Source organism: Anarhichas minor, unplaced genomic scaffold (genome assembly GCF_050575085.1).
Source record: "Anarhichas minor isolate MPS153535 unplaced genomic scaffold, ASM5057508v1 ptg000007l, whole genome shotgun sequence".
NCBI lineage: Eukaryota > Metazoa > Chordata > Actinopteri > Perciformes > Anarhichadidae > Anarhichas > Anarhichas minor.
Window position 1 is genome coordinate 3,482,273 of NW_027466453.1, and position 25,028 is coordinate 3,507,300.

Consider the following 25,028-nt stretch of genomic DNA (forward strand, 5'->3'; position numbering starts at 1 on the left):
GCTGCTGCTCCAGGCCGTCTTGATGTGTGCGTGCAGCGACGTCACACGGAGGAGGAGTCAGACGCGCCTCAACTGTGCGCTCGCTCGGGATCCTCGCAGACGAGCGCGTGCCATCACCTCGGAGCACATGACGGGACTTTAAACCAACGGAAAAAAGGCTCGAAAGCTCGGTCCCCCAGATGTTCTGAAGCGGTGAATGCATGTTGATATTCCTGCGAGGGACCCGCTGAGCTGCTAACAGGTGTCGGTGCGCGCGCGCGAACCGCACGAGGAGAGATAGAGAGCGAACATGTCCAATGGGAAAGACGCAAATGCTGCAGAAAAGTGAGTACGGGCAACTGACACGGTGAAAAAAAGTTACTCTTTCTCTAAAATATTTCATATCTTTAACCTTTTCTTCGCCACCAGGTTGGAATTCTGTGGAAAAAGAAAAAAGAAAATAAACCTGCGCAGGAAATAATCGACTGTAATATTAAATTCACCAGGAAACGCTAAATTTAGTCGTCGTTTCCGTGTCTTCTTCTGACGTAATGTTGTCACGAAATAGTCCCAACTCAAGACCGAGTAAACAACTCTTGGTAAACAGAACAGCTGACTGAAGACACTTCATTTGGGCCAGAATATTTAATATTATATTAATGAGAATATTTAGGGCATGCCACAGGTGCTGCAGTGTGATGATGCTCATATTGCTTCATGTGTTTTGTGGAAAAAACCTAACTTAAACTTTGAATGCGTTTTGCACACACACAGCTACGTTCCCATGTTTGTGTTTTGTGCTGCAGCTCCTCGCAGATGACTCTGAAAGAGTGCCTGGATGAGTGCATGGAGGCCCTGGACCTCTTCCTCAACAACCACTTCAATGAGAGCCTGGAGATGCTGCGGCCGAGGTAACAGAATTTACCCACGAGTCACGTTTGGCTCCACTGGAGGGCTTTGAACCGCGCTGTCTTGAGGTTCCTGTATACTGTTGTTTTGGGGGGGGTTAGCACATTCACGGTGGCCCGTTTCAGTATGATGTCAGCAGTATTTGGGCTCGGTACTGAGGAAGCTCTCGTAGCCTGCGCTTCCTGTCAGCCGAGACGCACAAGGGTGGCCCCCGTTCAGGCCTCTTCGGTTCTCCAGGATATGAGATGTTTGCTGAAGCTGACGCCCAAAGGTCTAACTGATCCGACAGCCAACAGAACGGCAAAAATAAACAGTGTGCACAAGATGTGACTGGGAATGGCAGCAGAGGGGAGATAGGAAGCATAAAGAGTGGCGCGTATATTTCCTCTTATCTTTTTCTTAACAGGAAAATACAGAAGGTCGCTCAGGAGCCGGCCTCTCGCCTCTTGTTTGCTTACAGTGTGATGTGTATTGATTACTGCCACTCCGTCTCCCCCTGTGTAGGGTGAAGGAGAGCATGTACCACGCTCTGATCTACGCCACGGTGCTGGAAATGCAGGCCATGATGACTTTCCAGCCTGATGACATCACCAATGCGGGAAATACCATGAAGAGTGCCCAGGAGGTCTGCCAGAGGTCAGGACGGTCACGTGGATGTGTTTTGACGGAGTATCATTTTATGCTCTAAAAGTGCTGCTACCTTTTGTCATCCCTCAGTCTGTGAGCCATAAGAGGCAAATTTAACACCAAAGTTCATTTACATGGCCCGATTTGACTGCGTTTGCATGAGAGGAGCCATTATAGCCTAGCGGCTGCTAAGATAGCAGAGCTCGACACATGTTGTGATTAGCGGATGATCGCTGTCAGCAGATATGTGGTTCGTGGGAAATAGCAACACAATTCATTTTTTTGTTTATGCTGAAGTATTGTTTGGTGTTTCAGGTTTCGAAGGAAGTCCCCGGTTTTGTCTAGCAAGTCAGTCGGGGCATCGCTCACTGAAGGTAAAAAATCCACCCAAAAAAACAGGAAATGAAAAGAAAAAGTGTAATTTACGTAGATTTTTTTTTTTTCCTTATTTCAATGGCGATAACATGTCCAGTTGTCATATATCCAGTTTGTTTTCAACAGGGTTTGATTGCTAATTTGTTGAACCTGCGGTATCTAAAAAAAAAGGTCCATGCTAATTAGCTCTGTGTTGTCAACTTCTCCGTATCAGCAGTCCTTTTTTCTGTTCTTTTTCTTGCAATTTTCCACATCAATCAAGAAAAGTGCTCTGTGAAGCTGAACTGAGGCGCAGTGACCCTTTAAAGCCAAAAGCTAGCATTAGCATGCTACAGGGCTGTGACAGTAACAGTTGCCAGGTTGCCAATGGCAACACATTTTTGGCCTTTTTTGGTGCAGTAGTGTCTCGGCATCTTTGAGCTGGACAGCAACATTCTACATTAAAGCATGTATAACATACACATGACATGTGCACATGTCACACTTTCATTATTTAGCTGACGAATAACTGCAGAGTATCTTAATCACTCGAAATATAAGCCGACTAAATATGACGCCCTTATTTCTCAGTTCCAGCAACCTAAAGCGGATGCCTGGTTGCCTGGCAGCCACTTTTACAAGTTAGCGTTGAGCCTTGTGCTAAAATTGTCACAATGACAATGCTAACAGAGGGTTAGCATGCTAACATTGGAAAATTAGCGATTGACTCGAAAAAAAAGACCGCTGAGGCTGATGGGAATGTCGCGAGCGTTTGCAAATATTTAAAGTGATTATGTCGCTAAATAGAAGGACAGAGGATCACCAAATTATTACAATTTATCCTGCAAGGGGGACATGAATGTCTGCAAAAAAATGTTTTTGTTGCCCTATAGCGGTTGAGATATTTCAGTCTCGGCCAAAGTGGTGGACAAACAGACTAACAGAGCAGCATTGCTAACCCTAGAGCTATGCAGACAGTAACATCCGGGGCTGGGTCTGATGCTTTATTGCTTTTTGACTACGGTCATTTTATGTAATTTATTACTGTGTGTGTGTGTGTGTGTGTGTGTGTTTACGGGTGTGTTTTTGCAGTGCAGCTTCATGCTGAGGTGTGTTACGCCGAGTGCCAACTCCAAAGAGCTGCTCTCACCTTCTTACAGGTAGTAGTACAGCAGGCTAATCTGCTATTTCAAACTCATACCTGAACTGCATGTCCTTTTTATATACACATCTATATCTGTATATCCTACAGCACACCAAAAGTTCCCACATTATCCAGGTTTTCAAGACAGGTTTTGTGTATAATTCTTAAAGTGTCCCAGTGAATACGTGGCATGAAAATTCTACGAGTGTCATCTTCTATTTGTGGAGTGAAATCTAATCCAAGCACCTTCTTTCAAAATCCTTCGCGCCCTCTTATTTATTCATGTCTTTCATTTTAGCAGGACGAGAACATGGTGAGTTTCATCAAAGGAGGGATCAAAGTACGAAACAGTTACCTAATATACAAGTAAGTAACGAGGTATTTTGGTGAATGTCGGTGGTGTGTTAATGTGCATCAAGACTTTCCAAAAGTATTTAATACGGTTATTATTTAAGGGACACCACCAATTCTGCCTTTCATAGTTTTGGAGGAAACCTTTTAAACAGTAATTATTTCATTGTTTCATCTTTGTGTTTTATAAAAGAAAAAATTCCTACCTTTTTTTTCTTGCCAATTAACTACTTACATTTTTTTCTCTGAATATTACCTCAAATCTTAGCTACGTAATGTTTAAAAAAAGTGAATTAAGCCTTCGTACAGAGTATCGGGTAGGGAGGTTATTAAAAAGAGATGCTGTTGAGTTGCATTATGGGAAATTAAGGATAAAGTGTGGGACTAAAAGTCAGGCACAGGGTTAAAAAAAATTGCCAAAGTACACTTTTACCATTTTCTTTTCTCGCTGAGTCACATTTCATAGACAGTATTTGATTATAATGCTGAGCTGCGTTTTTAAACAACTGACATGGATGCCTTTTTTTTTTTTTTTTTTCATCCAGAGAACTGCATTCCTTCATAAAATCTCACCGCTTTCTCAAAGGACCCAGCCACGTACACTTAGAGGGAGGAATATCATTTGGAATAGGGGCGTTTAACCTGGTACGTCAGCAGAGCAAAGTGTCCTAATCACCATCGGTTGACTGTGTGTTGTGTGTGATCGTGTTGTCCTCTTCATTCACAGTCACTCTCTCTATTTCCTCCACGGCTACTCAAAGTTTTGGAGTTTGCGGGATTCTCCGGAGACAAGGTGCGACGCGTGCATTTCCTCAATTATTTCACTCATTCACTCGCGCTCACACTCATGGATTTATTTTTTCTACATGTGTGGTGCCGTTTTAGGAGTACGGTCTGTCTCTGCTGCACGACGGTGTGACGGGGATGAATCTGCGCTCCATGCTGTGCGCTCTGCTGCTGCTCTGCTACTACACCTTTATCATGTTCATCCTAGGTAGTGCCGGACCTCGTCCCCATCGCAGATTCAGATCGTTCAGATAACCCGTGCGCTAACCTGCACGACGTAACGACGTATCGTAACTCTGTTTCTGTCCTCTCAGGAACGGGCGAGGGAGAGGTGACTGAAGCCGAGATGCTGCTGAAGCCTTTCCGTCTCCGCTACCCAAGGGTGAGTGTCAATGAGGATTGATATTAACTATCTATATATATCGCTTTCTCTGAAAAAAAAATATCAAAGGTGCTCTATAACAAAGATGACTCATTACAAGCTACGCTAATGCTTTAGCTGTGGTAGAGCGGGGTCGTCAATCAGAGGGTCAGTGGTACGATCCCCGGCTCCGCTAATCTGTGTCGATGTGTCCTTGGGCAAGACACCCCAAATTGCTCCCGCAGGCTGTTTCCTGCGGTATATGGTAGCCCCCTGCCATTAGTGTATGAAAGGGTGAATGATGACATGTAGTGTTAAAGCGCTTTGAGTGGTCGGAAGACTAGAAAAGCGCTGTACAAGTACGGTCCATTTACCATTTCAAATCAGGTGGCAACCTTCGGTTCTGCCGACTGAAGCCGATGCAGGAGGGTCTTAAAATTTGTAATCTCTCTACTGACCAGCAGGGGGCGACTCCTCCGGTTGCAAAAATAATCAATATTGTATAGAAGTCTATGAGAAAATGACTCTACTTCTCTCTTGATTTATTACCTCAGTAAATATTGTAAACATGAGTTTATGGTCTCAATCTCTAGTTTCAAGTCTTCTTCAATACAGCATGAAGTTCATTGAGTAAATGATGGTCCATTTAGAGTCAAATAGACTCTAAATATAAAGCAGGGTATGCTTCAGGGCGTGGCCACCTTGTGATTGACAGGTCGCTGCTGCTACCAGAGCTGTAGACAGCGTCTCTACGTCACTCCTCTGCCGTCCAAATATGTTCACTGCTTGCAAAAAAGACGGTGTTAGGTTTTTAAGAACAAAGGATGAAGGAGCTTGCAGGCCGCAGGTACTCTTCTTTTACGAGCTTCTTACTGCGCACGCGCATCAGAAGAATGAGCTGGACCCGGTCCAAAATTAAAACAATATTTAATGTACTACACAAAGTTCACTTACAAACTGAATTAACTATCAATAGTAATGTTCTCGAGAGCAGAGACCACATACACGCATCTCCTCACAGTCCGGCGCGGCCAGTTAGCTGAAAATGAGAGCTGCAGTGACCTGAGGTAAACTCCCTAAAACATTCTCTTTTGTATCCCCTGAGAGTCGGAAAGTGTCCGACACTGTCATAAAACGTGTGAATGACCCTCCATGGCGATTAGTGATTGGCTTCATTTGAATTCTGCCCCCTCCCATTATCGATCCCTTAGCAAAACATCTTGGCTCCTCGCAAAACATCTTGAACTCCTCCTCTCTGTCCTGCTGGTCAGCTTGGCATTTGACCGTCCCACTGGCCCCATCCTCCATCGATGAGGTCGCCTCCATTTGCTGCTGCATGTCTGACACCTCACTCCGAATCCCTATCTGACCCTCAAGACTATTCTTAGTGTTTTAATACCTACAGTGACTATACTTCTGTGATTTAATACATTCAATGAGTTAATATACTGTAACATATAATATCCTCTATAAGAAAGAATATTGTAAACCTATAATACATTCCATATGGAAACATATTGTGACTAACATATTTATTATTGTGACACTTCTACTCACCACTAGGGGTGTTATTAAATCTTACTAATAATGCGTTTAATACTGAAATTCTCCACAAATCCCCCCTAACACACTATTCATAGTGTGTTCATAAATTTCCAGGAAAAACAATCCCTCTCTAATGGTCCTTTATGGGCCGAGGGTGAATTTCCTCAATTAAACAGTAGCTAACAGTTCAAGTTCATAAACATCCTCTACACCTAACTGATTGCCCTATGCTTGTAGAAGTTCACTAATGCAAGGGATGCAGCAGCGAACGCAGAGGACCAGGTGGTGGAGGTGGGGGAGGTCCTGCGTCGAGTTCTGGATCCATCCTACGAAATGAGGGATAGAGAAGAATTCTGAGAAGCCTTGTCTGCTCCTGTTTCACTTGACAAAAATTATATTTCCTAATACAATGCACCTCTAAATCCCAAATTGACCCTATAAAACAAAAAACAAACAAAACAATCTCTCAGAGTCAATTTTCCAAATTGTCAGTATCTCACCGGATGTTTTCAGAAGTCCATCTGGACTCAATCAGGTCCTTCAATCAGCATCCCAGCGAAGATGATCAGGAGCTGCTCGTGAAGTCCTTCTTTGTCATCACGAGTGAAGTTTACAAAACGCTGTTGGTTATAATATATGCAATTAATCCAATCGACATTTTTATTGATTGACTCCCACCAGAAAATTCTGATTTCTGGCACTAAATTAATTAAGTAAGCACCCCCCTTGGTACTCCTATGGCATCTATGTAAACTTGGCCATCAAAATGAACCTCCCATGGTCCACCTTGTTGGTCAGCGCCACTTACACCTTTGGACCTCATTCACAGTCAGCTACCTGGTGATACAATAGGAGACTGCTTTCTCCTGTCTGCGGATGCCTCTGTGTTCTCCACCTGTGAAAACAAAACTTAACTCATGTTAGTTAGCACCCTAGTATATCTTATTTGTCAGCACCGCCCCATGGTCTTGCTGGGAGCATGGGCATCTGTTGCTGTGGGAGGTAGAGGTGGTCCTGGTCTTGGGTACTGCTGATGTTGTGGTGAGAATGGAGCCGATTGTGGTGGTGCATTGGACTGTCTTCCTCTTCTTTTATGTGGGCAGCCTCTTGCCAAATGACCTTCTTTTCCGCATATGTAGCAATTCCATTTACGTACAGTTCTTCCACACCCCCCTTGCTGGTATCCTCTCCCTCTGCTGTGTCCACGTCCTCTGCCTCTGTACTGTGGTGGGGGTTGGTAGTACACCACTGTGGGGGGCGGGAATGCTGGACACAGTTGATATGGGGTCGGGGGTGCAGCTGGATATTGGGGCTGTTGAGGGGCCTGAGCCTCAGCTACTAACATCTGTTTAATGGCTTGATGCTTCCTATTTAATTCTCTGTCCGCCTCCGCTATTTGAAGTTTCAGCAGCCACTGCATCATTCTATTCAGATCTTCTTCACTTTTTCTTTGTCTTTCTCGTTCTCGCAGATCTGCTCTGACGTGTTCCCATTCTCTTAATATGGCCTCTTCGTTCGCATCTTTTCCTTGTCTTTCTTGCTCACCTGGTGTGTAGACAGGGGTGTTAGGTCTGGGAGTGGTGGTGGTTTTGAAGTCTGTCTCTTTCAGGACCTCAGGTAGTCCCACAGCATCTGGAGGGGTGGTCAGGTCGACAGCCTTCCAGTAACCGAGCAGACGCTTGGTAACTGAGCACCTCTTTTCTTCCATGTTGAGGGCCCTTTTCCTACCGAATTTGTTCAAGCGACTGGCTCCTACATGATCTGCAACGGCATTGTTTTTAGCCTCTTCAGCTTCTCTCCACACTCTGCATCTGTGTTCAGCAGTGGGGGCTGTCACAGTTGGAAACCTCCCGTTCCTTTGCCATCTCCCCAGATATTTCTTCATCTTTTTCCACTCCTTTGGCCTCCCTTTAGGCTCAGTCAGATCCTCCATTCTTTCTTTGGCTCTTCCCAGCATTTCCTGAGTGCTTAGTGTGACCATCATGCAGCCTAGGAGTGTTCACTTACCTCTCAACTCTGTCTATCCTACTGGGCTCTAATCTAACAGTAGCTCTGACTGTGTGAAAAATTAGTTTTTTATCACAATTAAAATTGCAAAATTAAAAATTATGGAAATTAAATTCTGAATTAAAATCAATATTTAATTAAAATTCTGAATTAAATTCAAAAAATTACAAATGTCAGATACAAAATCAACTATGCAAGCTAAAATATTGAATCAAAATGAACTATTTTAGGATAAAAATGTAATTGAAACGGAGTTAGAATATTGGATTAAAACTAAATTCACCAACTGAAGTTGAAATGTTAAATCACAATTAAAACCATCAATGAAAGTTGAATTACTGAATCAAACTAAAATTACCAATGAAAGAAGTACAATTAATATAATCAACAGTAGTATAAAATGCTAAATTAAAACTAAGATAAACAATCAAAGTCAAAATACAAGTCAAAAGCTTAGAGTCAAAAACAAGGAATATTACAAGTTTATCACCAGAACTCAAAGTATTGTAATGTATCTTCTAATCCACAGATGACTGAGTATCTTGTAATTCTAAGACAATTTCACCTCTAGGTTGTCTGGGTAATGGAGTTTTCTGTAATTATCAAGCAATTACTCCTCCAACCGATAGGTGGCGAAGTTGTCTCTTCTTCTTCTATGGTGTTTTTTTTTCAAAAAACCCCGCGAAAACGGACAATGGGCTAATACTAATGCTTATTAACGGCTATCGCTACAAGCTAAACTAACCGGCGAAACCGTGTCTTCAGCACACAGACAAAGCACCGTAGTTTAAACTCTTACACCATGCCGCATTCACACACACTTTATGCTAGACCGTGCTTGGCTTCTCCATATGCACCGGTTATTTTATAATCCTTTTATCTAGTTATCTAGGTGAGCACAAAGCAGGCTTTGGCTCCGCTAGCATTCACTCCTTACTACAACAACAAAAAACAATCTCTCACAACGTTTTTGTCATCACTGCATCCATCATTCATACCAAAATACACCGTGATTACAATGTATGAATACCCACTCATTACCTATTACCCACCCCGGATTATATTCCCTAGAACTCAAGTTAAATCCAGCGCTTTGTAGCAGTCAGCCTCTGTGCCCGCAGAGCGCTCGACTCTGTAGCGTAACTGTTCTGTTGGCTTTCTAAGCTCATCAATATGTCCCGTCGGGCAGAGTTCTCACAAGGCCCACCTAGTAGGCCAGCCCAGCTGGTCAACTACACAGAGTGGTAACAGCGCGAACTCTGGCAAAACCCTCTGGAACTATTCAATTTATTCCCTCCCGTTAAGAGTCATTGGTTCGCCAGATCCAAACCTGCCAAACAGGACCCGGGGGGGCCGTCGCCTTTACCCCACGCTACCCCGCCACCAGATTCAGTTAGCCTGGTTCCCCGGACTCTCGAAGCTGCTTAAGCTTTTGAGCGCTTAGCTCTGAGCCCCAGGCTCTGCATAGCTTGATCAGGGCCAACGTAGAAGACGTACCGTTCCTCGACGGACCTTACCGGTAGGATTTAGCAAAAAAGAACAGCGTGTAGGCAAAATACACGTGTTCCTAATCCAGCTTGCAAGTGTGCTTCATACAGTAATCCAGCTACTTCAAATTTCAAATCAATATACTTTACCGGCTTGCTGCGGCCTGCTCCTTTGTTCGGCTCTCGGAGGGGTTGACCAAGATACCGTCTCTAAGTTTTCCTATACTACCTATACAGATTTTATCAAAAAGGTTCTGTTTACCCGTTTGTCTTTGGCGCCAGAAGGTATCTTAGTCAGCTCCTCGTCCAGTCCGTTTTCCAGCAATCATCACGTCGGGGTCACCATTTTGTTAGGTTTTTAAGAACAAAGGATGAAGGAGCTTGCAGGCCGCAGGTACTCTTCTTTTACGAGCTTCTTACTGCGCACGCACATCAGAAGAATGAGCTGGACCCGGTCCAAAATTAAAACAATATTTAATGTACTACACAAAGTTCACTTACAAACTGAATTAACTATCAATAGTAATGTTCTCGAGAGCAGAGACCACATACACGCATCTCCTCACAGTCCGGCGCGGCCAGTTAGCTGAAAATGAGAGCTGCAGTGACCTGAGGTAAACTCCCTAAAACATTCTCTTTTGTATCCCCTGAGAGTCGGAAAGTGTCCGACACTGTCATAAAATGTGTGAATGACCCTCCATGGCGATTAGTGATTGGCTTCATTTGAATTCTGCCCCCTCCCATTATCGATCCCTTAGCAAAACATCTTGGCTCCTCGCAAAACATCTTGAACTCCTCCTCTCTGTCCTGCTGGTCAGCTTGGCATTTGACCGTCCCACTGGCCCCATCCTCCATCGATGAGGTCGCCTCCATTTGCTGCTGCATGTCTGACACCTCACTCCGAATCCCTATCTGACCCTCAAGACTATTCTTAGTGTTTTAATACCTACAGTGACTATACTTCTGTGATTTAATACATTCAATGAGTTAATATACTGTAACATATAATATCCTCTATAAGAAAGAATATTGTAAACCTATAATACATTCCATATGGAAACATATTGTGACTAACATATTTATTATTGTGACACTTCTACTCACCACTAGGGGTGTTATTAAATCTTACTAATAATGCGTTTAATACTGAAATTCTCCACAACGGCGACGCCCAAAATGCCAAACTCGAGGATTCAAAACCGCCGACTACAAACCAATGGGTGACGTTACGACAGTTACATCCACTTCTTATAGACAGTCTATGGTTTGGAAGTGTTGTGAATGTCTAGTGGCTGGATGAAAGCAGATCGGGTTATATTTGCATAGTGTATATGTGTTTAGTGTATATATTTTTTTTGCTAACGTTAGATATACACACAGCTAACATTGGTTGCCAGATCACGCTAAAGTTCGGATTTGTCCGTCTGAAAAATGCCATTTTAGTGTCAAAATGTTCGGAAGATATTTGGCTTGTGAAAAATGGGTCCAATGTTTTCTTTGGTGACTATGGAGCGAAAGAATCGGTCATAATCCATTGGAGTAAATAGACCCGGGACCTGCTGCTAGTCTCCCAAGGTGCCAGGCAGTAGTGAAACCCACCTGACACGGAAACAGGAAGCTAACTCTCATTGGGGTGTTTCCTCTCTGAACCATCGCTGGTGCTATTCAGCTTCAAATGTGGCCTCACAGACCGACGTCATGAGAGCAGCTACCCATTATCTCTAACGAATGTATTCTTCAGAGGAGTTAGCCATCACAAGAAAGTATATTTAGCTTTGAATGTTAGCATTTTGGGTTTGGGTGATACGTTTTTAACAATGAAGAGCCAGAGACGGACGGAGGAAGCTACCGTAGCTTCCTAGCTGTATGCCGACAACCAGTTTGATTTGACCGTCCTCTGCGTTAGGAGACCGGAGTATCTGGTATATTGATGTATTTTAAATAAACTGTAATAACTTGTTATCTGTTAATACATTTATTAAATGGGAAAATGTATAATCAACAAAATCCCAGATGGGAGTAAACCGACCAGTACAGAGGAAATGGACTATGCTAGCTTGTTCGCAGCTGGCTATTGCGTTAGCTGTTAGCTCGCAATGCTACACCGACTAGCTTCTAATCTAGAACCATTGGGACTCTATATCAGTGGTGGGCCGTCAGGGCCAGCAAAGCCTTCTCTGCTGGCCTAAACAGAATCACAAAGTTAAAGCTATTGTATAATTTAATCATTTTTCACAAATACACTACACGTATTCAAATTTTTTTTCCCATTATCTTATTTTCTCATTGCACAGCTACTGTCTTCCTCAGTTGCTCTGCTTCCAGTGCAGCTTGTTTTAAGTAGAGCTTTTATCCAATCAGATTTCACCTCTGTGTCTCTAGGTAAGAAGAGAGGCCCGAGGCCTGCAGACTCACAAGTGCATCCCTTTGCAGTTTAAGTGAATGGGGACGATATTGTTGATTGTCATAGTGTTCAACCAATCAGATCTTTAGTTTGACATGTTGGGCGTATTCTCTGGCGTGCCAGAGCCTGCTAGCTGGCCTACAAGTACGTCAGCATTAACGTGCAGCTCAGTTTTCAGGTGCAGCTCTGCAGTGAGGTGCAGCGTGCGCTGTGATTGGTCAGTGGGCGAGCACGTGACTATTGGAAAAAGAAACTTACGGTAGCCATCAGAGGCTTAGTCGGAGTAGTAAGAGTTCAAATTGAAAGATATGGAAGAAATTATGACATATTTCGCATTTTTGCCCGGTGTCTCCTACGTGAGCGCAGTCCACCGAAAACATTATATTTCCCACAATTTAAGCTTCTGCATTTTCCAAATGCACTAGTATTATTCAACGGTATTGTTCGGTTCGTAAGCCTCGTACCGAACGGTTTAATACGAATACGTGTATTGTTACACCCCTAGCAACAAATAATAACCCGTAGCTGTGCCGTCACAATGAGGTTATTAGGAGGTGGTTTAACTGTAGTAGGACAGCACTGAAGGCGCGGGTATAAAATGCACGGCCCGCCACTGCTGTATATTGTCTGGCAAACAGTATACAGTAAACTCAGCCGGTCTGAAGACTCCTCCTACCTCACTGAATAAAGTATGTAAATAAAGTTTTTTGAGGCTGCAGGGGTTGTGCAATAGATACATGACATGGTGAGAAGGCTTGTGTAATAATAATATTACTGGTTGTGTAATACGTGCGATTTAGTGGTTATGATGTGCTTCAGTACACGTTGCTTTGTTTACATGTTCGTTTTCTTTATTAGTACTTGTGAGGAAGCTACATAAGACGATATGTCACGTGTGCAGCATTTGAGTGCAAGACGAATTTCTCTACGGGGACATTAAAGTGTATTGTAGGGCTGGAGGATATGGCCCAAAATATAATCACGATATGTCGTTTTTTATATTGATTGATGTCAATATTTATCAGGATATATATTTGAGAATAATAATGCTCAATTTACATCTTTAAGATTATTCTCCTTAGAACCGATCCTTAAAGAAACCAGATGATGTGTTGTGGTTTATAATATGCTGCAACAAGTCGGCTGCAGCAGAGGCTACGACTTATCGGATGTTCGTTTATTTTTTTGTAAAAAAATAATATCAAGATGGCCCAGTCCTATACGTATCATAACCAAACATTTTGCTGGCTTGACCAGGCTTTTAAAGGGAACTGCGATTATTTTACACTTAAAGATTAGATTACTGGTCACGAGTAATGGCTCCAACGAAAAAATTGCTAACGAGTTGCATTATGGGAAATGCAGGATCCAGTGTTTTTGGAGCTTCGCCCATACTAGGGAGTAAAAGTCGGTTGTTGTTATTTAAGTTAGACTTATTTTCATCTCATTTTTGTAGTTTGGACCCTCATTTTTGCCAATTAATGACAATGCATTGATTGTACTCACCTATGTAATGGCCGAGATTTCGGTACACGGCAGCATTGCAAAGTCAGACTGGGCAACTTCCTGGGACAACTTTGACCCACCGTACGTGCCATTTTTATGCTCGCTTACTTCTTGTGCAATGAGGGAAAGTGGTTCAGATGATCTGGATAAACACCATCGCTTTCTTTCCCCGTCATACTTTGTTTTTCCTACATCTGCGTGGTTAAAGTCAGTACAGAGTTATCATAAATGTTTTAAAAAGATCCTTATTGCCAGTAGTTTGTACTGTTTGTATTACATTTATTGTGTTCTCTTTTCTCTGGGTGCCACCTCGTTCCTGTAATCGTTCTATTTTTACACCTTCATTGTGTCTCACTGTATGTCGGCTCTTTCTTACGGATCCCTCCTTCCACTCACATTGTTTCTCTTTTCTTTCCATCGTCCAGTCATCGTCCCAACCCTGTTTACTTTTGTCCGACGCTCGCTCCACCTTCCCCTCACGCAGTCCCTTGTGCACCCTGCAGTCCTTAACACCGTGTATCCTTCATTTACACACCATCACTCCTGCCATTCCACCTGACTCACATTCTTGTAAAATCACAATCCCTGTTCACACTCCACCTTTTACCTACATGCCTGCCCATCCCAGAGAACAAACTCAGTGCTCTGACACAATGTGTACCAAACCCCAATGGAAATGTCGTGGTTAAACACTGCCGAGAGTAATTGCAATACAACAGGTCTGCCTGCAGATAGGTGGTTATTTAACACACAGATGATTGACATGTAACACTGGAGCCTCCAAAACATATATTTATTTCTTTAATTTCTTTTATTTAATTTCCTCCTTTTTTTTTCTTCTGTCCAGGGAGCAATATTCCTTTTCTTTGCAGGCAGGACTGAAGAGATCAAGGGGAACATCGATGAGGTGTGTTTCATAAAATGTCTCAAATGTTTCTAATGGGAAGCATTAATGACAAAACATGTTTCCATACAAACAAACATTATGTCAAATACATTGGAAAAATACTATTAAAAAATTAATGAATTAATTGATACAAAAATATATGTATACTGTGTGTGTGTGTGTGTGTATGGATGTGTATATATATATGTGTATATATATACACACACACACACACACACACACACACACAGCAATGCAGTCATTGTTGCATATCCTTATTAAAGGTATGCCTCACCCCCAAAATGACCATTTTGTATATCAATTACTGACCGCATGTCACCTTGAAAAGAGTACTTTTTCTCACATGCCTCCGCAGTGAATAAAAAATAAAAAAAGGATACATTTTAATTATTTTTATTTCTCATATCATGCCCCTCCTGGTCCCTGCCACCAGTGATACATAAATACAACTCAAGGGTGTGGCTCACTACGTCCCAAACACATGCATCGCTGAAACCTTACTATGTAAAACACTGTGGACTCGTCCAAACTGTTTGAGACTGTTTACGCAGAAGTGTTCAATTCATCAGGACTTTTTCTACATTTTCAAGAATTTAAGGTAAAACAGGGTGAGTGAACTGGTACACAAAGGGTAATTTTAGGGGGGCGAAGTATTCCTTTAATGTGCCGTGTGATGAATGCTGACGCTGTGCTGCCAGGCGGTGGCACTCTTTGAGGACGGCTGCAAGGCCCAGCAGGCGTGGAAGCAGTTCCACCACATGTGCTACTGGGAGCTGATGTGGTGCTTCACCTACAAGCGCGCGTGGAAGATGGCGTACTTCTACGCAGACCTGCTGAGCAAGGAGAGCCGCTGGTCCAAGGTACAGAACCCGGAGCGGGAGTGAATACAAACCTGAGCGTCGAAAAACATCTTGAGAGACAAAAATGAGTGACTCCTGTCTTTGTGTTTTCTCCCTGCTAGGCCATGTATGTTTACATGAAAGCTGCCTACCTCAGCATGCTGCGTGAAGACGAGGCCAGGCCTTTTGGGGAGGACGAGGTTGAGCTCTTTAGGTAAACACACACACACACACACACACACACTGTAACTGTTGCATGGCATATCTCAGGAACACACTGCTGTTGTCCTGAGGCTCATGACATTCTTACAATTTTACCAAAGTGAGGCTTGTTCACGTACCTGTCTGTGTACTTTGTGTGCACCTGGAGGATTAAAGAGTGTATTTGCTGGTGGGAAGCTGAAAAAAAGCTCCGTAGCGTGGCAATATTTCTTAAGCGATAAAGACTGTTTTAACTGTGCTGTTAATGTATGATAAACCCACTGGACACGAACTGTCAGCACCAAACAGCACTGACGAAGTTAAAGCAAGTTACCAGTGAACATAGTGGAGCATCGATATTTCCCTGAGGAGCTGGTGGAGACCAAAAAAGTTGGACTTAAATTCATCAGGCGGACAGACACGCGACTCCAAATGAAAGCTGATGTTGCTCTGTGTCTGCTGGATGTGTAAACTGTTAGCCTACATGTTTGGTGTAAGGTGTTAATATGTCACTTTTGTGTTGACACCATCCAAGTACCAAGTAGCCCAAATACTTTTTTTTGTTTTTTAAATGCCAAAGATGAAATAAACGAATTCAGTGTTTCTTAAATGTGGGTACTAGTGACCCAAGGGCTACTTTAGAGCAGCGGTCCCCAACCTTTTTTCCGCCATGTACCGGTTTCATGTAAGACAATATTTTCACGGACCGGCCTTCAAGGTGTGGCGACCGGCATAATAAAAAATACAACTCACCATAATGCTGAATCGGTGCAATGAAGCTCTCCAAAGACATTCGTTTTTTACTCATTTTCGCCAGCTTGTGGGCTTAATTTTTGAGGTAACGCATCACGTGACCGAGACAAACGTCTTGACATATGTCAAGACGCACAGGCGGATGTAATTGGGAGAGAATCAAAATAAAACATCTTTCAGACTCTGATAATCAATAAAATGGAAATAATATAAGTTATTTATTCTTTCTGTGCGGCCCAGGGGTTGGGGGGCCACTGCTTTAGAGTACTGCGGGGTATGTGAGATCTTTTTTATATGAAATTTAAATGCAATATTCCTTAAATAATTCTACTATAATAACTGCAATTAAAATAAGTACATATAAATTCGATTACCACCATTTTTTATTCTTATTTTTTAAACCGCTTCAGATGCAATCACATTCACAATTACATTTGTTTAGTTATTTTTTGTGCTGGTCAAAGGGGCACATCATTGAAAAAAACTGCACTAACTCGTGCCACGCCAAATCCCACGCGTTCTTCTCAAATCTGTCTTTCTTATTTTCCTGTCTCTTTTAGACTGGTGCCCACCTTCAAGCAGAAGATAGCAGGGAAGTCCCCCCCGACCGAGAAGTTTGCCATCCGCAAAGCCAAGCGCTACAAGGTCCGCTGCCCGATCAGGCTGCCGGTGCCGGTGTTGGTAAAAGCTTCGCACAAACACTCAAAATGTGCGTTGTGTTTTACTCCTCTGACGCGCGTCCAACAGCATTCACCGTTTCATTACAGGAGATGATGTACATGTGGAACGGTTTCAGTATGATCAGCAAGCGACCAGAGCTGACCGAAGGCATGATGCAGACTTTGGTGGAGGCGGAGCGCACCCTGCTGGAGTTTCCCAGTAATCCAACTTCTGTTTGCCTAGAAATGTAACCGTAGACAAAGTGAGATCACTTGACACGTCTGGGTGTCCGCTGCGCTGATGACGTCCGCTTCCTCCTCTACAGACAACGAGTATTCGGTGGACGACCGCAGTTTGATCCACCTGCTGAAGGGTCTGTGTTTGAAGAACCAGGGTCTCCTCCAGCCTGCAGAGGAAAGCTTCGGCAAAGTGTTGTCCAGGTGAGCTCCGGTGGATTCACTTCAAAAACACTCGAGCTGTTCCCCTGCATGCAACGCGAAAAACGGTTTATCTTCTGTGAACAGACAAAACATCACTTTGTGCACTGCAGGTAAAAAACCTGGATTCAGCACACTGACCATATGTCCTGAAGTCACTTAACTGTCAAATGAAACCCATAAATGGGTCCAAAGTCATCTATAAAAGGTCTTTAAAGGTCGACTCCATCTGCTTTTCTGCTGTTAGCTAAAAGCAGCGACATAGGTTAGCAAAGTAAGCTATTATTGTCAATGGAGTCTCGTAGCTTTCTGACAAACCTTTCTGACGGGGAGCCAATGCCGTTCTATTGCTTTCTTCAAAGCCACGAGGCTCCATTGACAAAAGAATACAGAAATACCTTGCAGAACCTAAGCAGCATGTTTTTGGACTGTGGGAGGAAGCTGGATAGAACCCACGCTGACTTGCCAACTCCACATCAAAGGCCCGTCCAACCCGGGAACCGAACCCAGGTCCCTTTTTGATGTGTGGTTACAGTGCTAGCCACCACACCACCGTGCAACTTAGGATAATTGATGACTCTAAATTGCCAGTTGGTGTGGATGTGCGCGTGAATGGTTGTCTGTCTCTACACGTCAGCCCTGAGATAAGTCTGGCGACCTGTCCAGGGTGTACCATGCATTCGCCCAATGTCCGCTGCGATCGGCTCCAGCCCGCCCAACTCCCAAACTCTCATACGGCATTACAGGATATCGACTTCATCCCTTTGTAAAATGTAACCGTATGTGTCGGTCACCGTTAATGCACCTTCTTCCTCGTGTTTGCTCAGTGAAAAGAAGATCCGGTTCGACCACTATCTTGTGCCTAACTGCCTGATGGAGCTCGGTCTGCTCTACATGGACCAAGGCAGGAGGGACGAGGCTATTAAGATACTGCACAAGGCCAAGTATGTAACTCCCTCACAGCAGCTACTAGTGAGATGACCGAGTGGAATGTCATTTGTCATTCTTGTGCGCATATAATATGCATTCAATACAGAAATGCAGTACTTTAGTTAGTTGTAAAGGTGCCAGTACTTTAAACCAGCAGTTTATTTTGTAATATTAAACCAACAGGATGGAGAGAGACTTAATTCCTTTGCTCAGGTAGACATTACTCCACTATCTCTTAGCATAGCCAGTAGTTGTTTGCTGCTATATTAATGCTCTGATTTTGAATTTAGCACATTTTGGAATACACACGTATTTGCTTTCTTGCAAATAGTTACTTGAAAACATTAATAACGCACTAAGGTCTGTGCGGTAAATGCAAAGCAGCAGCTGGTTAGCTTAGCTTAGCTTAGCATAAAGACTGGAAACGGCTAGCCTACCTCAGCATGCTGCGTGAAGACAAGGCCAGGCCTTTTGGGGAGGACGAGGTTGAGCTCTTTAGGTAAACACACACACACACACACAAACACACACACACTGTAACTGTTGCATGGCATATCTCAGGAACACACTGCTGTTGTCCTGAGGCTCATGACATTCTTACAATTTTACCAAAGTGAGGCTTGTTCACGTACCTGTCTGTGTACTTTGTGTGCACCTGGAGGATTAAAGAGTGTATTTGCTGGTGGGAAGCTGCATCATCTCTGGCCAATACTGCAATGTCTTCTACCAATTCTAAAATGAACTGGAAGCCAAAGTAACGACGTCATTACAGGTGTTACACGGCTGTATGTAGTTTTGTGAGCAGTACGTTACCACTTTTTCAGCATCCTGGGAAGAAAAAAAAGCTCCGTAGCGTGGCAATATTTCTTAAGCGATAAAGACTGTTTTAACTGTGCTGTTAATGTATGATAAACCCACTGGATACTAACTGTCAGCACCAAACAGCACTGACAAAGTTAAAGCAACTTACTGGTGAACATAGTGTAGCATCAATATTTCCCTGAGGAGCTGGTGGAGACCAAAAAAGTTGGACTTAAATTCATCAGGCGGACAGACACGCGACTCCAAATGAAAGCTGATGTTGCTTTTATGCACATTTTGGAATACACACGTATTTGCTTTCTTGCAAATAGTTACTTGAAAACATTAATAACACACTAAGGTCTGTGCGGTAAATGCAAAGCAGCAGCTGGTTAGCTTAGCTTAGCATAAAGACTGGAAACGGCTAGCCTGGCTCTGGTAAGAAAATCCGCCAACCACAGCCATGAAATAGTTTTTCACAATAACCCCCCTGAAAGAGAGTGACTTGTTGTCATTACACGTTCGTTCTTGTACGTACCACAAACTAAATACGTGCTAAATAGTGAGCTTTTGAGGTGTTTGTAGGTTGATGTTAGCTTTGGCCACAGCTAAAACTAGCCATTTCCCCATGTGTCCAGTCTTTATGCTAAGCTAACCGGCTGCTGGCTGTAGCTTCATAACACATCACAGACATGAGGGGTATCAATCTTCTCACCTGACGCTTGGCAAATAAGTATATTACCCAAATTGCTGAATTATTGCTATAAAATGTTCTTTATAAAATATAATTATCCCCATATTATTACCTATTATATTTATTCATTGCAATTAGAATTATTTCACCATCAAAGTTTTTATTTCAGGACTGCTTGGACAGGATAGTACTACAACGTACAGGGAGTGCCGTCTCCTCCTCGGTGTATAGCCAGTACAGGAACACTAGAGGTCGCTCTCTGCCTAATGAATCTACATCTGAGAGGCCATCCACACAATGGGGGGGGGGGGGAGAGAATAGTGAATCAACCCTCTGCTCCTATTGGATGAAAGGAAACTTATTCAGCAGATTGCTACTTTAAGTTGAGACTTCACATAAGCACACCTTCTGTCACGCTTTAACCTCCTCCACTGTTTCTGACCTGTAGACTCAACTACAAAGAATACTCGATGGAGTCCCGCACACAGTTCAGGATCCACGCCGCTCTGGCCAAACTGAAGGCCGACCCCGGTGAGGACACTCGCATGTAGGACGACTGGAAAAGGCTCTTCACACTCTGGACTCTCCATTTCCCATCATGGTTATGGCTGCTCCAGTTATACCCAGGTGTTGATTTTTAACCTATATTCAACAAGTGCATGCTAGGTATTTTATCACTGTGTTCAGGCTTAGCATTTTAGTTCTACACTAATATCACAGGACAAAGGTATAACCTGTTTAATCCCAGACAAGAGCTTAAAAGTGGGAGTGTGTATATACAGTAGTTTATTTTATTTACAATATTTTTATGGTTTACATTGGAAATTTAAACTCAATTTGAATCAGTTGATTGAAAGACTATAAATATGTAATGTAAGAGATGTTATTTAATCAAGTGTATAGTAACAGCTGTATTTTACTGTATTAAAAGAGCTCCGATTACATAATGAAGTAACTTCAGCTGGCTGGGAATGATTTATGGTTTCAACTGCAAAAACACATTCAATACAAACTGTTTTTGAATCCAGAAGTTTAGAAAATAGTTACCTGGCTTGATGATATGACAGGTAACTAGTCAGCAGCCAGTACTCTATGCACCGTCATTCATTTCTCAGTCTGTATGCAATGGAAATGCAAATTACTGACGGACATACTCGCGCCCTCTTGGTGTGTATTTATCAAAATTTGTACTTTAGGTATTTATGAAACAGTGCATGCACTTTCCAAAAATTTCAGAATGTATACAACATATTTTTGCATAAATGAATTCATATAAATTGTCTGTTTTGTCGTAAATGCCAAAAGTACCAGCATTCTGTAGTTTGGGATATTTATCTTCCATAAAGAAAATATTTTTAGACAACATGCAGTCTGTACAGAAATTCATTTATTTCAGTGAAGGCTAAATACATAGAGAAATGAACAAAAAAGTGTTTTCTTTTATCCAGGTCATTCCAGATGCCATCAGGTAAAACAAGGACCAAGCTGTTATACTCTTTAACAAATGTCCCTCAGAGCGCAGCATGCCTTCCATCTTCATTAAATACAGTTAGTTATGTGGGAAACGGCTCAGTCCAAGACTACGAGGAGGCAGCAGGAGGTGTGATGGGGGCCGCCGCCTGCTCCTCTTTCAGTCTGCGCTTCATTAGCTTCTTCTTCTTCTTATCCTCCGTTTCTAACTCGGCGACCATCTCCAAGAACTTGGGGCTGCGGGGGTCCACGGCATAGCCAAAGCGCTGTCTGGCCTCGGCCAGCAGCTTTGCGCGGCGAGTCTTCTCCTCCTTCAGCTTGCTCTTGGTGTCGCGCTTCTCCCGGCGCCAGTCGGCAATCATCTTGGGCATTTTGGCCATGTTGGCTGCGATAAGTTTCTCTCTGCGATGGGAGAGGGCAAAGATTAGCATAACAGATGTTAATGTGGCACGTGATGTCTCCACAGCTATGAGGTGGACTGCTATGAAATGTGGCACTGTTCTTGGTCCTCGCAGGATGAACCGTTATAAGCAAGAGGAAGAATCAGGCAATCAAAGTTATGAGTATATTTGGGTCTCTTGTTGCCCAGTCCATATTATAATCACAATAAAAACAGTCAGAAATAATACATAGCACACAAACATACATGATTATAAATACCTGTATACGCAAAGATATTTATTTGGGACAATGCACATTAATAAACATCAACTGAACACTTATTTTTTACTTAATCGCAAGGAAACAAATGTGTTTGTAAGAGATTTTAAGAGACTTATCAATACCTGAAAATAAAAGGATAACTGATGTCTGACAGTCCCCAGCTATGTGGAAGTGAGTACCGCTACACGTTTCTTTCCCCTTTAAACAACATGTCCTCAACGGTACCTAGCTCCAACTTATATTTCTAATCATTGTTTAGCAGCAGGTGTATAAAATATCACGATAAATAATCTAAAATAAGCTCTGACGTTCTGTGACTTTATGCTGGTTGAAATTAGCTCTCCTCCGTCAGGGGGTGTCAATGTTGTGGACAAATCCTCGACCTCTATTGGGTGCTGGTTTATCTTTCGCCGTATGCCCCAGTTTGTGCCTCCCATATATTTACCGTTAAATAACGAGAGGTGACTTTATTACGTACACCCTGCCCGGTAATAATCGTGCTAGCACAGAACTGTAGCGAGAGAAAAACGAACCAGTTTGACGGTCTGTCCGATAATTGACACATTAGCTACAGTACCTTTAGCATTACTTACTTTGCCAACCGCTTTTCGGATTCCACCTTCTCCTTGGCCTCGATCTTCTTCAGCATTACCTCCAATGGAGGGTGCCACTCGTTTTCCTCTGCGATAAGCTTGTCCAGCTGCTCGTGGCTGGGCCACAACGAGGCAGGGTCGATACCCGACGCTGAACCGTACCGGCCGAATAGCTTCCTGTCATACCGGCCCGTCTTCTGCCACTCGGGCGTCTTCTCGCTGTCCTTGTCGGGAATGTACGGCTCGCGGAGGTTCAGCTTTAAAGGTTTGGGGTTGTAGGACGCTGTCTGCAATAGAAGCCCGCTTTGAGAGTCCGCGAAAAGTACAGTTTTTGAACATGAAAGTCCCTTTAAAGTCCTGCATAACATTGCCGTCCTCCTGCACAGCATGGACGCCGCCATTTTTGTTCCTCCACAAGAAGGACCCGGCGGATACACAGAGGTGTCTACCGCAGTGCCTGTTCATCACGGTCGGTGAGTCCTCCTATGTTTGTATAGCTTTCAATTATTAAATTTTGTCTTATTGGTAAAGTTAAAGAGGTTTACTTTAAAATATTGCATCGAATATAACCAGCAAAAAAATACATTAGGAGATTTAGAATTGATATTGAGTGTTCTTGCACTTTGTCAAGATGGCACCAAGATAAGAAGGCAATTTAATGTCTTATGTACCGACGAGACATTATTTAGAATTCCAATTTGTATTACTTTTTGTTTCTATATAATATATATAAGTACTTTTTATATGCACCCATAAAAGAGATTACATTAGACAAATCTGCATATGACATTAAAATAAAAAAGGAGGAAAGTTGTGCTGAAACCATTCATCAATTAGTCTAGTTGATCGACAGAAAATGATTCAACAATAACATATATATACCAATTCTAATTTAATGTTTTAGGACTGTTCAAAGAAACAAGCAATTTCAGAACCTTGGTGTTTGGGGAATTGTGATGGACAATTTTCATAGTTTTCTGACATTTATTAATAATAATAATAATAATAATATAACTAATAATAATGATGCATTTTGTTTATAGGCGCCTTTCAAAGCCCTCAAGGGCGCCTCACAGGCTAAATCCATCTTGAACATAACTGACAGATTAATGTGATGATAAATTATTGTTGTAGCTCCAGATTAAAGGAATGAGATGAACACATCAATAAAGGAGACTGCATGCTTCAAGTGCAAGATGGGGAGCGATAGTGTTTGTGTCAAAGTAGATGGAGAACTAAAGTTTTGTAACTTATAAGGTGGTCAAATATGGGGCAGATCTTACCCTGTGTCTTCTCTAGGTTTGTTCCAGATCATAGAGGCAGTATTATTATTTTTTTTTAAAGAAGCTCTTTATTTAACGTATTTCATTAGAAATAATTTTTCTTAAGTTTGGTAGCACTGGGGAACCGTGCTGGCCAAATGTGGAAAAAGTCCATAGCTGGTAAAATAATCGCTTTCAGAGGCACTCTCAGTGACTTCCAGGAGCTCAGATCAGTGATGGGGGGGGGGACGCGTTTTTCACGAAACGTCGACTTGGAGGTAGCTGTGAGCAGGTGGGCTGAAGCTGGAGCACCAGAGCGATAAGGGGAGCTAAGCCCCTTTTTAACACCTTCTTTGAACCTTTAAGGACCACAGGGCAGGGAAGTAAACCGTCTTTGAAAAGAGAGGATCTTTTGTGTTTAACGTCCTCGGCTTCACCTCCTCCCTTCCTCTTTTTCGCAGCCTCAGCCCTCCCTCAACTTTTATATTTGATTTCTTTTCAAGAAGCGGAGATGGAACAAATGGGGTTGCTCTGGAGTGCAGCACTTACACAGACAGATGTCATCGCTTTTGTGTCGTGGGTGCGCGCGGAGCTCTCCATCGTCATTAAAGATTTAGGGTTCCCATGGCAGGGGTAGCACTAGACTGAAGGTGGGGGGTGGGGGGGGGGGCATGACAGAAGCTTAATTTGGCTTAGGAGCGTTCTGGTGCCAAGCCCGGGGCTTTAGGGATCACATCAACGTCAGTCACAGGCAAATAGGCTTGTTAGCAGTTAGACGATAAGGGCATGGTGGCAAGATGACAGGTCTATTTCTGAGTGAGCATGCGAGTAGGAGGGCCGGGTGGTGCATTAATACATGTTTAGGGAAGTTATGTGGAACATGCCCACCTGAATTATGACCTTCTTTAAATCGCATCTGCTTTTACAGATGTGTTTGGTTTGTACAGAGGCGTACGTTTGTATTGGATGCGATGAGTAGTTGCAGCGGTGCAGAGTGCCTACAGAGAGATTTTTGATGTTCTCCATGTGGAGCAAGCACAGCGCAACACTTTGGCCTTCACTGTTGGTGCAAGACCACATCTGGGCACTTAAAGACGGATCTCTCAGAAGACGTTAGTCAGGGTTGTGTGGCTTAAATACAAGAGCACATGTTGGCAAACAGACTCTATCCTTGGAGGATAGAGTCTCCTTACAAGTACAACTCAGCATGGTAGTATCTCTAAGACCACCATCGTAATGCTCATCAGACTGGAGCCACTGTTGCCAAATTGGGCTTGCTGAGGTTTAATTCCTTTAGGGTCTGTGATGCCAGAAATTTGAATGAGTTACCGTTGAACATTAAAATAAGAAAGGGATAT

At 43.0% G+C, this 25,028-nt stretch overlaps 2 protein-coding genes across 5 annotated transcripts; one reads left to right on the forward strand and one right to left on the reverse strand.

Annotated features, from left to right (window-relative positions):
- Positions 1-76: 76 nt before the first annotated feature.
- LOC142939865 (tetratricopeptide repeat protein 39A) lies at positions 77-21,045 on the forward strand. Of its 4 annotated transcripts, none has more exons than XM_076082886.1 (18): positions 77-324; positions 786-890; positions 1,393-1,524; positions 1,831-1,889; positions 2,962-3,032; positions 3,312-3,379; positions 3,910-4,009; positions 4,092-4,157; positions 4,250-4,358; positions 4,465-4,532; positions 14,308-14,367; positions 15,066-15,227; positions 15,329-15,420; positions 16,721-16,841; positions 16,928-17,039; positions 17,146-17,260; positions 18,085-18,201; positions 20,131-21,045. In XM_076082886.1, the coding sequence occupies exons 1-18, from the start codon at positions 290-292 to the stop codon at positions 20,231-20,233; spliced, it is 1,695 nt and encodes a 564-aa protein (XP_075939001.1). In that variant the 5' UTR covers positions 77-289; the 3' UTR covers positions 20,234-21,045. The 4 variants fall into 4 exon arrangements, with proteins under 4 accessions (XP_075939001.1, XP_075939003.1, XP_075939002.1 ...); XM_076082888.1 differs by having other exon boundaries at positions 2,962-3,029; positions 3,315-3,379; XM_076082887.1 differs by having other exon boundaries at positions 78-324; positions 2,962-3,029.
- Positions 21,046-21,047: 2 nt separating this feature from the next.
- Positions 21,048-22,838, reverse strand: gadd45gip1 (growth arrest and DNA-damage-inducible, gamma interacting protein 1). The gene is made up of 2 exons (XM_076082891.1): positions 22,409-22,838; positions 21,048-21,554 (listed from the first exon to the last, which is right to left on the reverse strand). Exons 1-2 carry the CDS (start codon positions 22,807-22,809, stop codon positions 21,263-21,265), a joined length of 693 nt encoding a protein of 230 aa, XP_075939006.1. The 5' UTR covers positions 22,810-22,838; the 3' UTR covers positions 21,048-21,262.
- Positions 22,839-25,028: the final 2,190 nt, after the last annotated feature.

Excerpts from the sequence above, each read along its gene's own strand:
- LOC142939865 (XM_076082886.1), top strand. The coding sequence starts at position 290 with ATGTCCAATGGGAAAGACGCAAATGCTGCAGAAAA. Across the intron at positions 4,158-4,249 it reads CGGGATTCTCCGGAGACAAG|GAGTACGGTCTGTCTCTGCT; the intron begins GTGCGACGCGTG and ends GTGCCGTTTTAG. Across the intron at positions 4,533-14,307 it reads TCCGTCTCCGCTACCCAAGG|GGAGCAATATTCCTTTTCTT; the intron begins GTGAGTGTCAAT and ends TCTTCTGTCCAG.
- gadd45gip1 (XM_076082891.1), bottom strand. The coding sequence starts at position 22,809 with ATGGCGGCGTCCATGCTGTGCAGGAGGACGGCAATGTTATGCAGGACT. Across the intron at positions 21,555-22,408 it reads TCCGAAAAGCGGTTGGCAAA|AGAGAAACTTATCGCAGCCA; the intron begins GTAAGTAATGCT and ends CTCCCATCGCAG.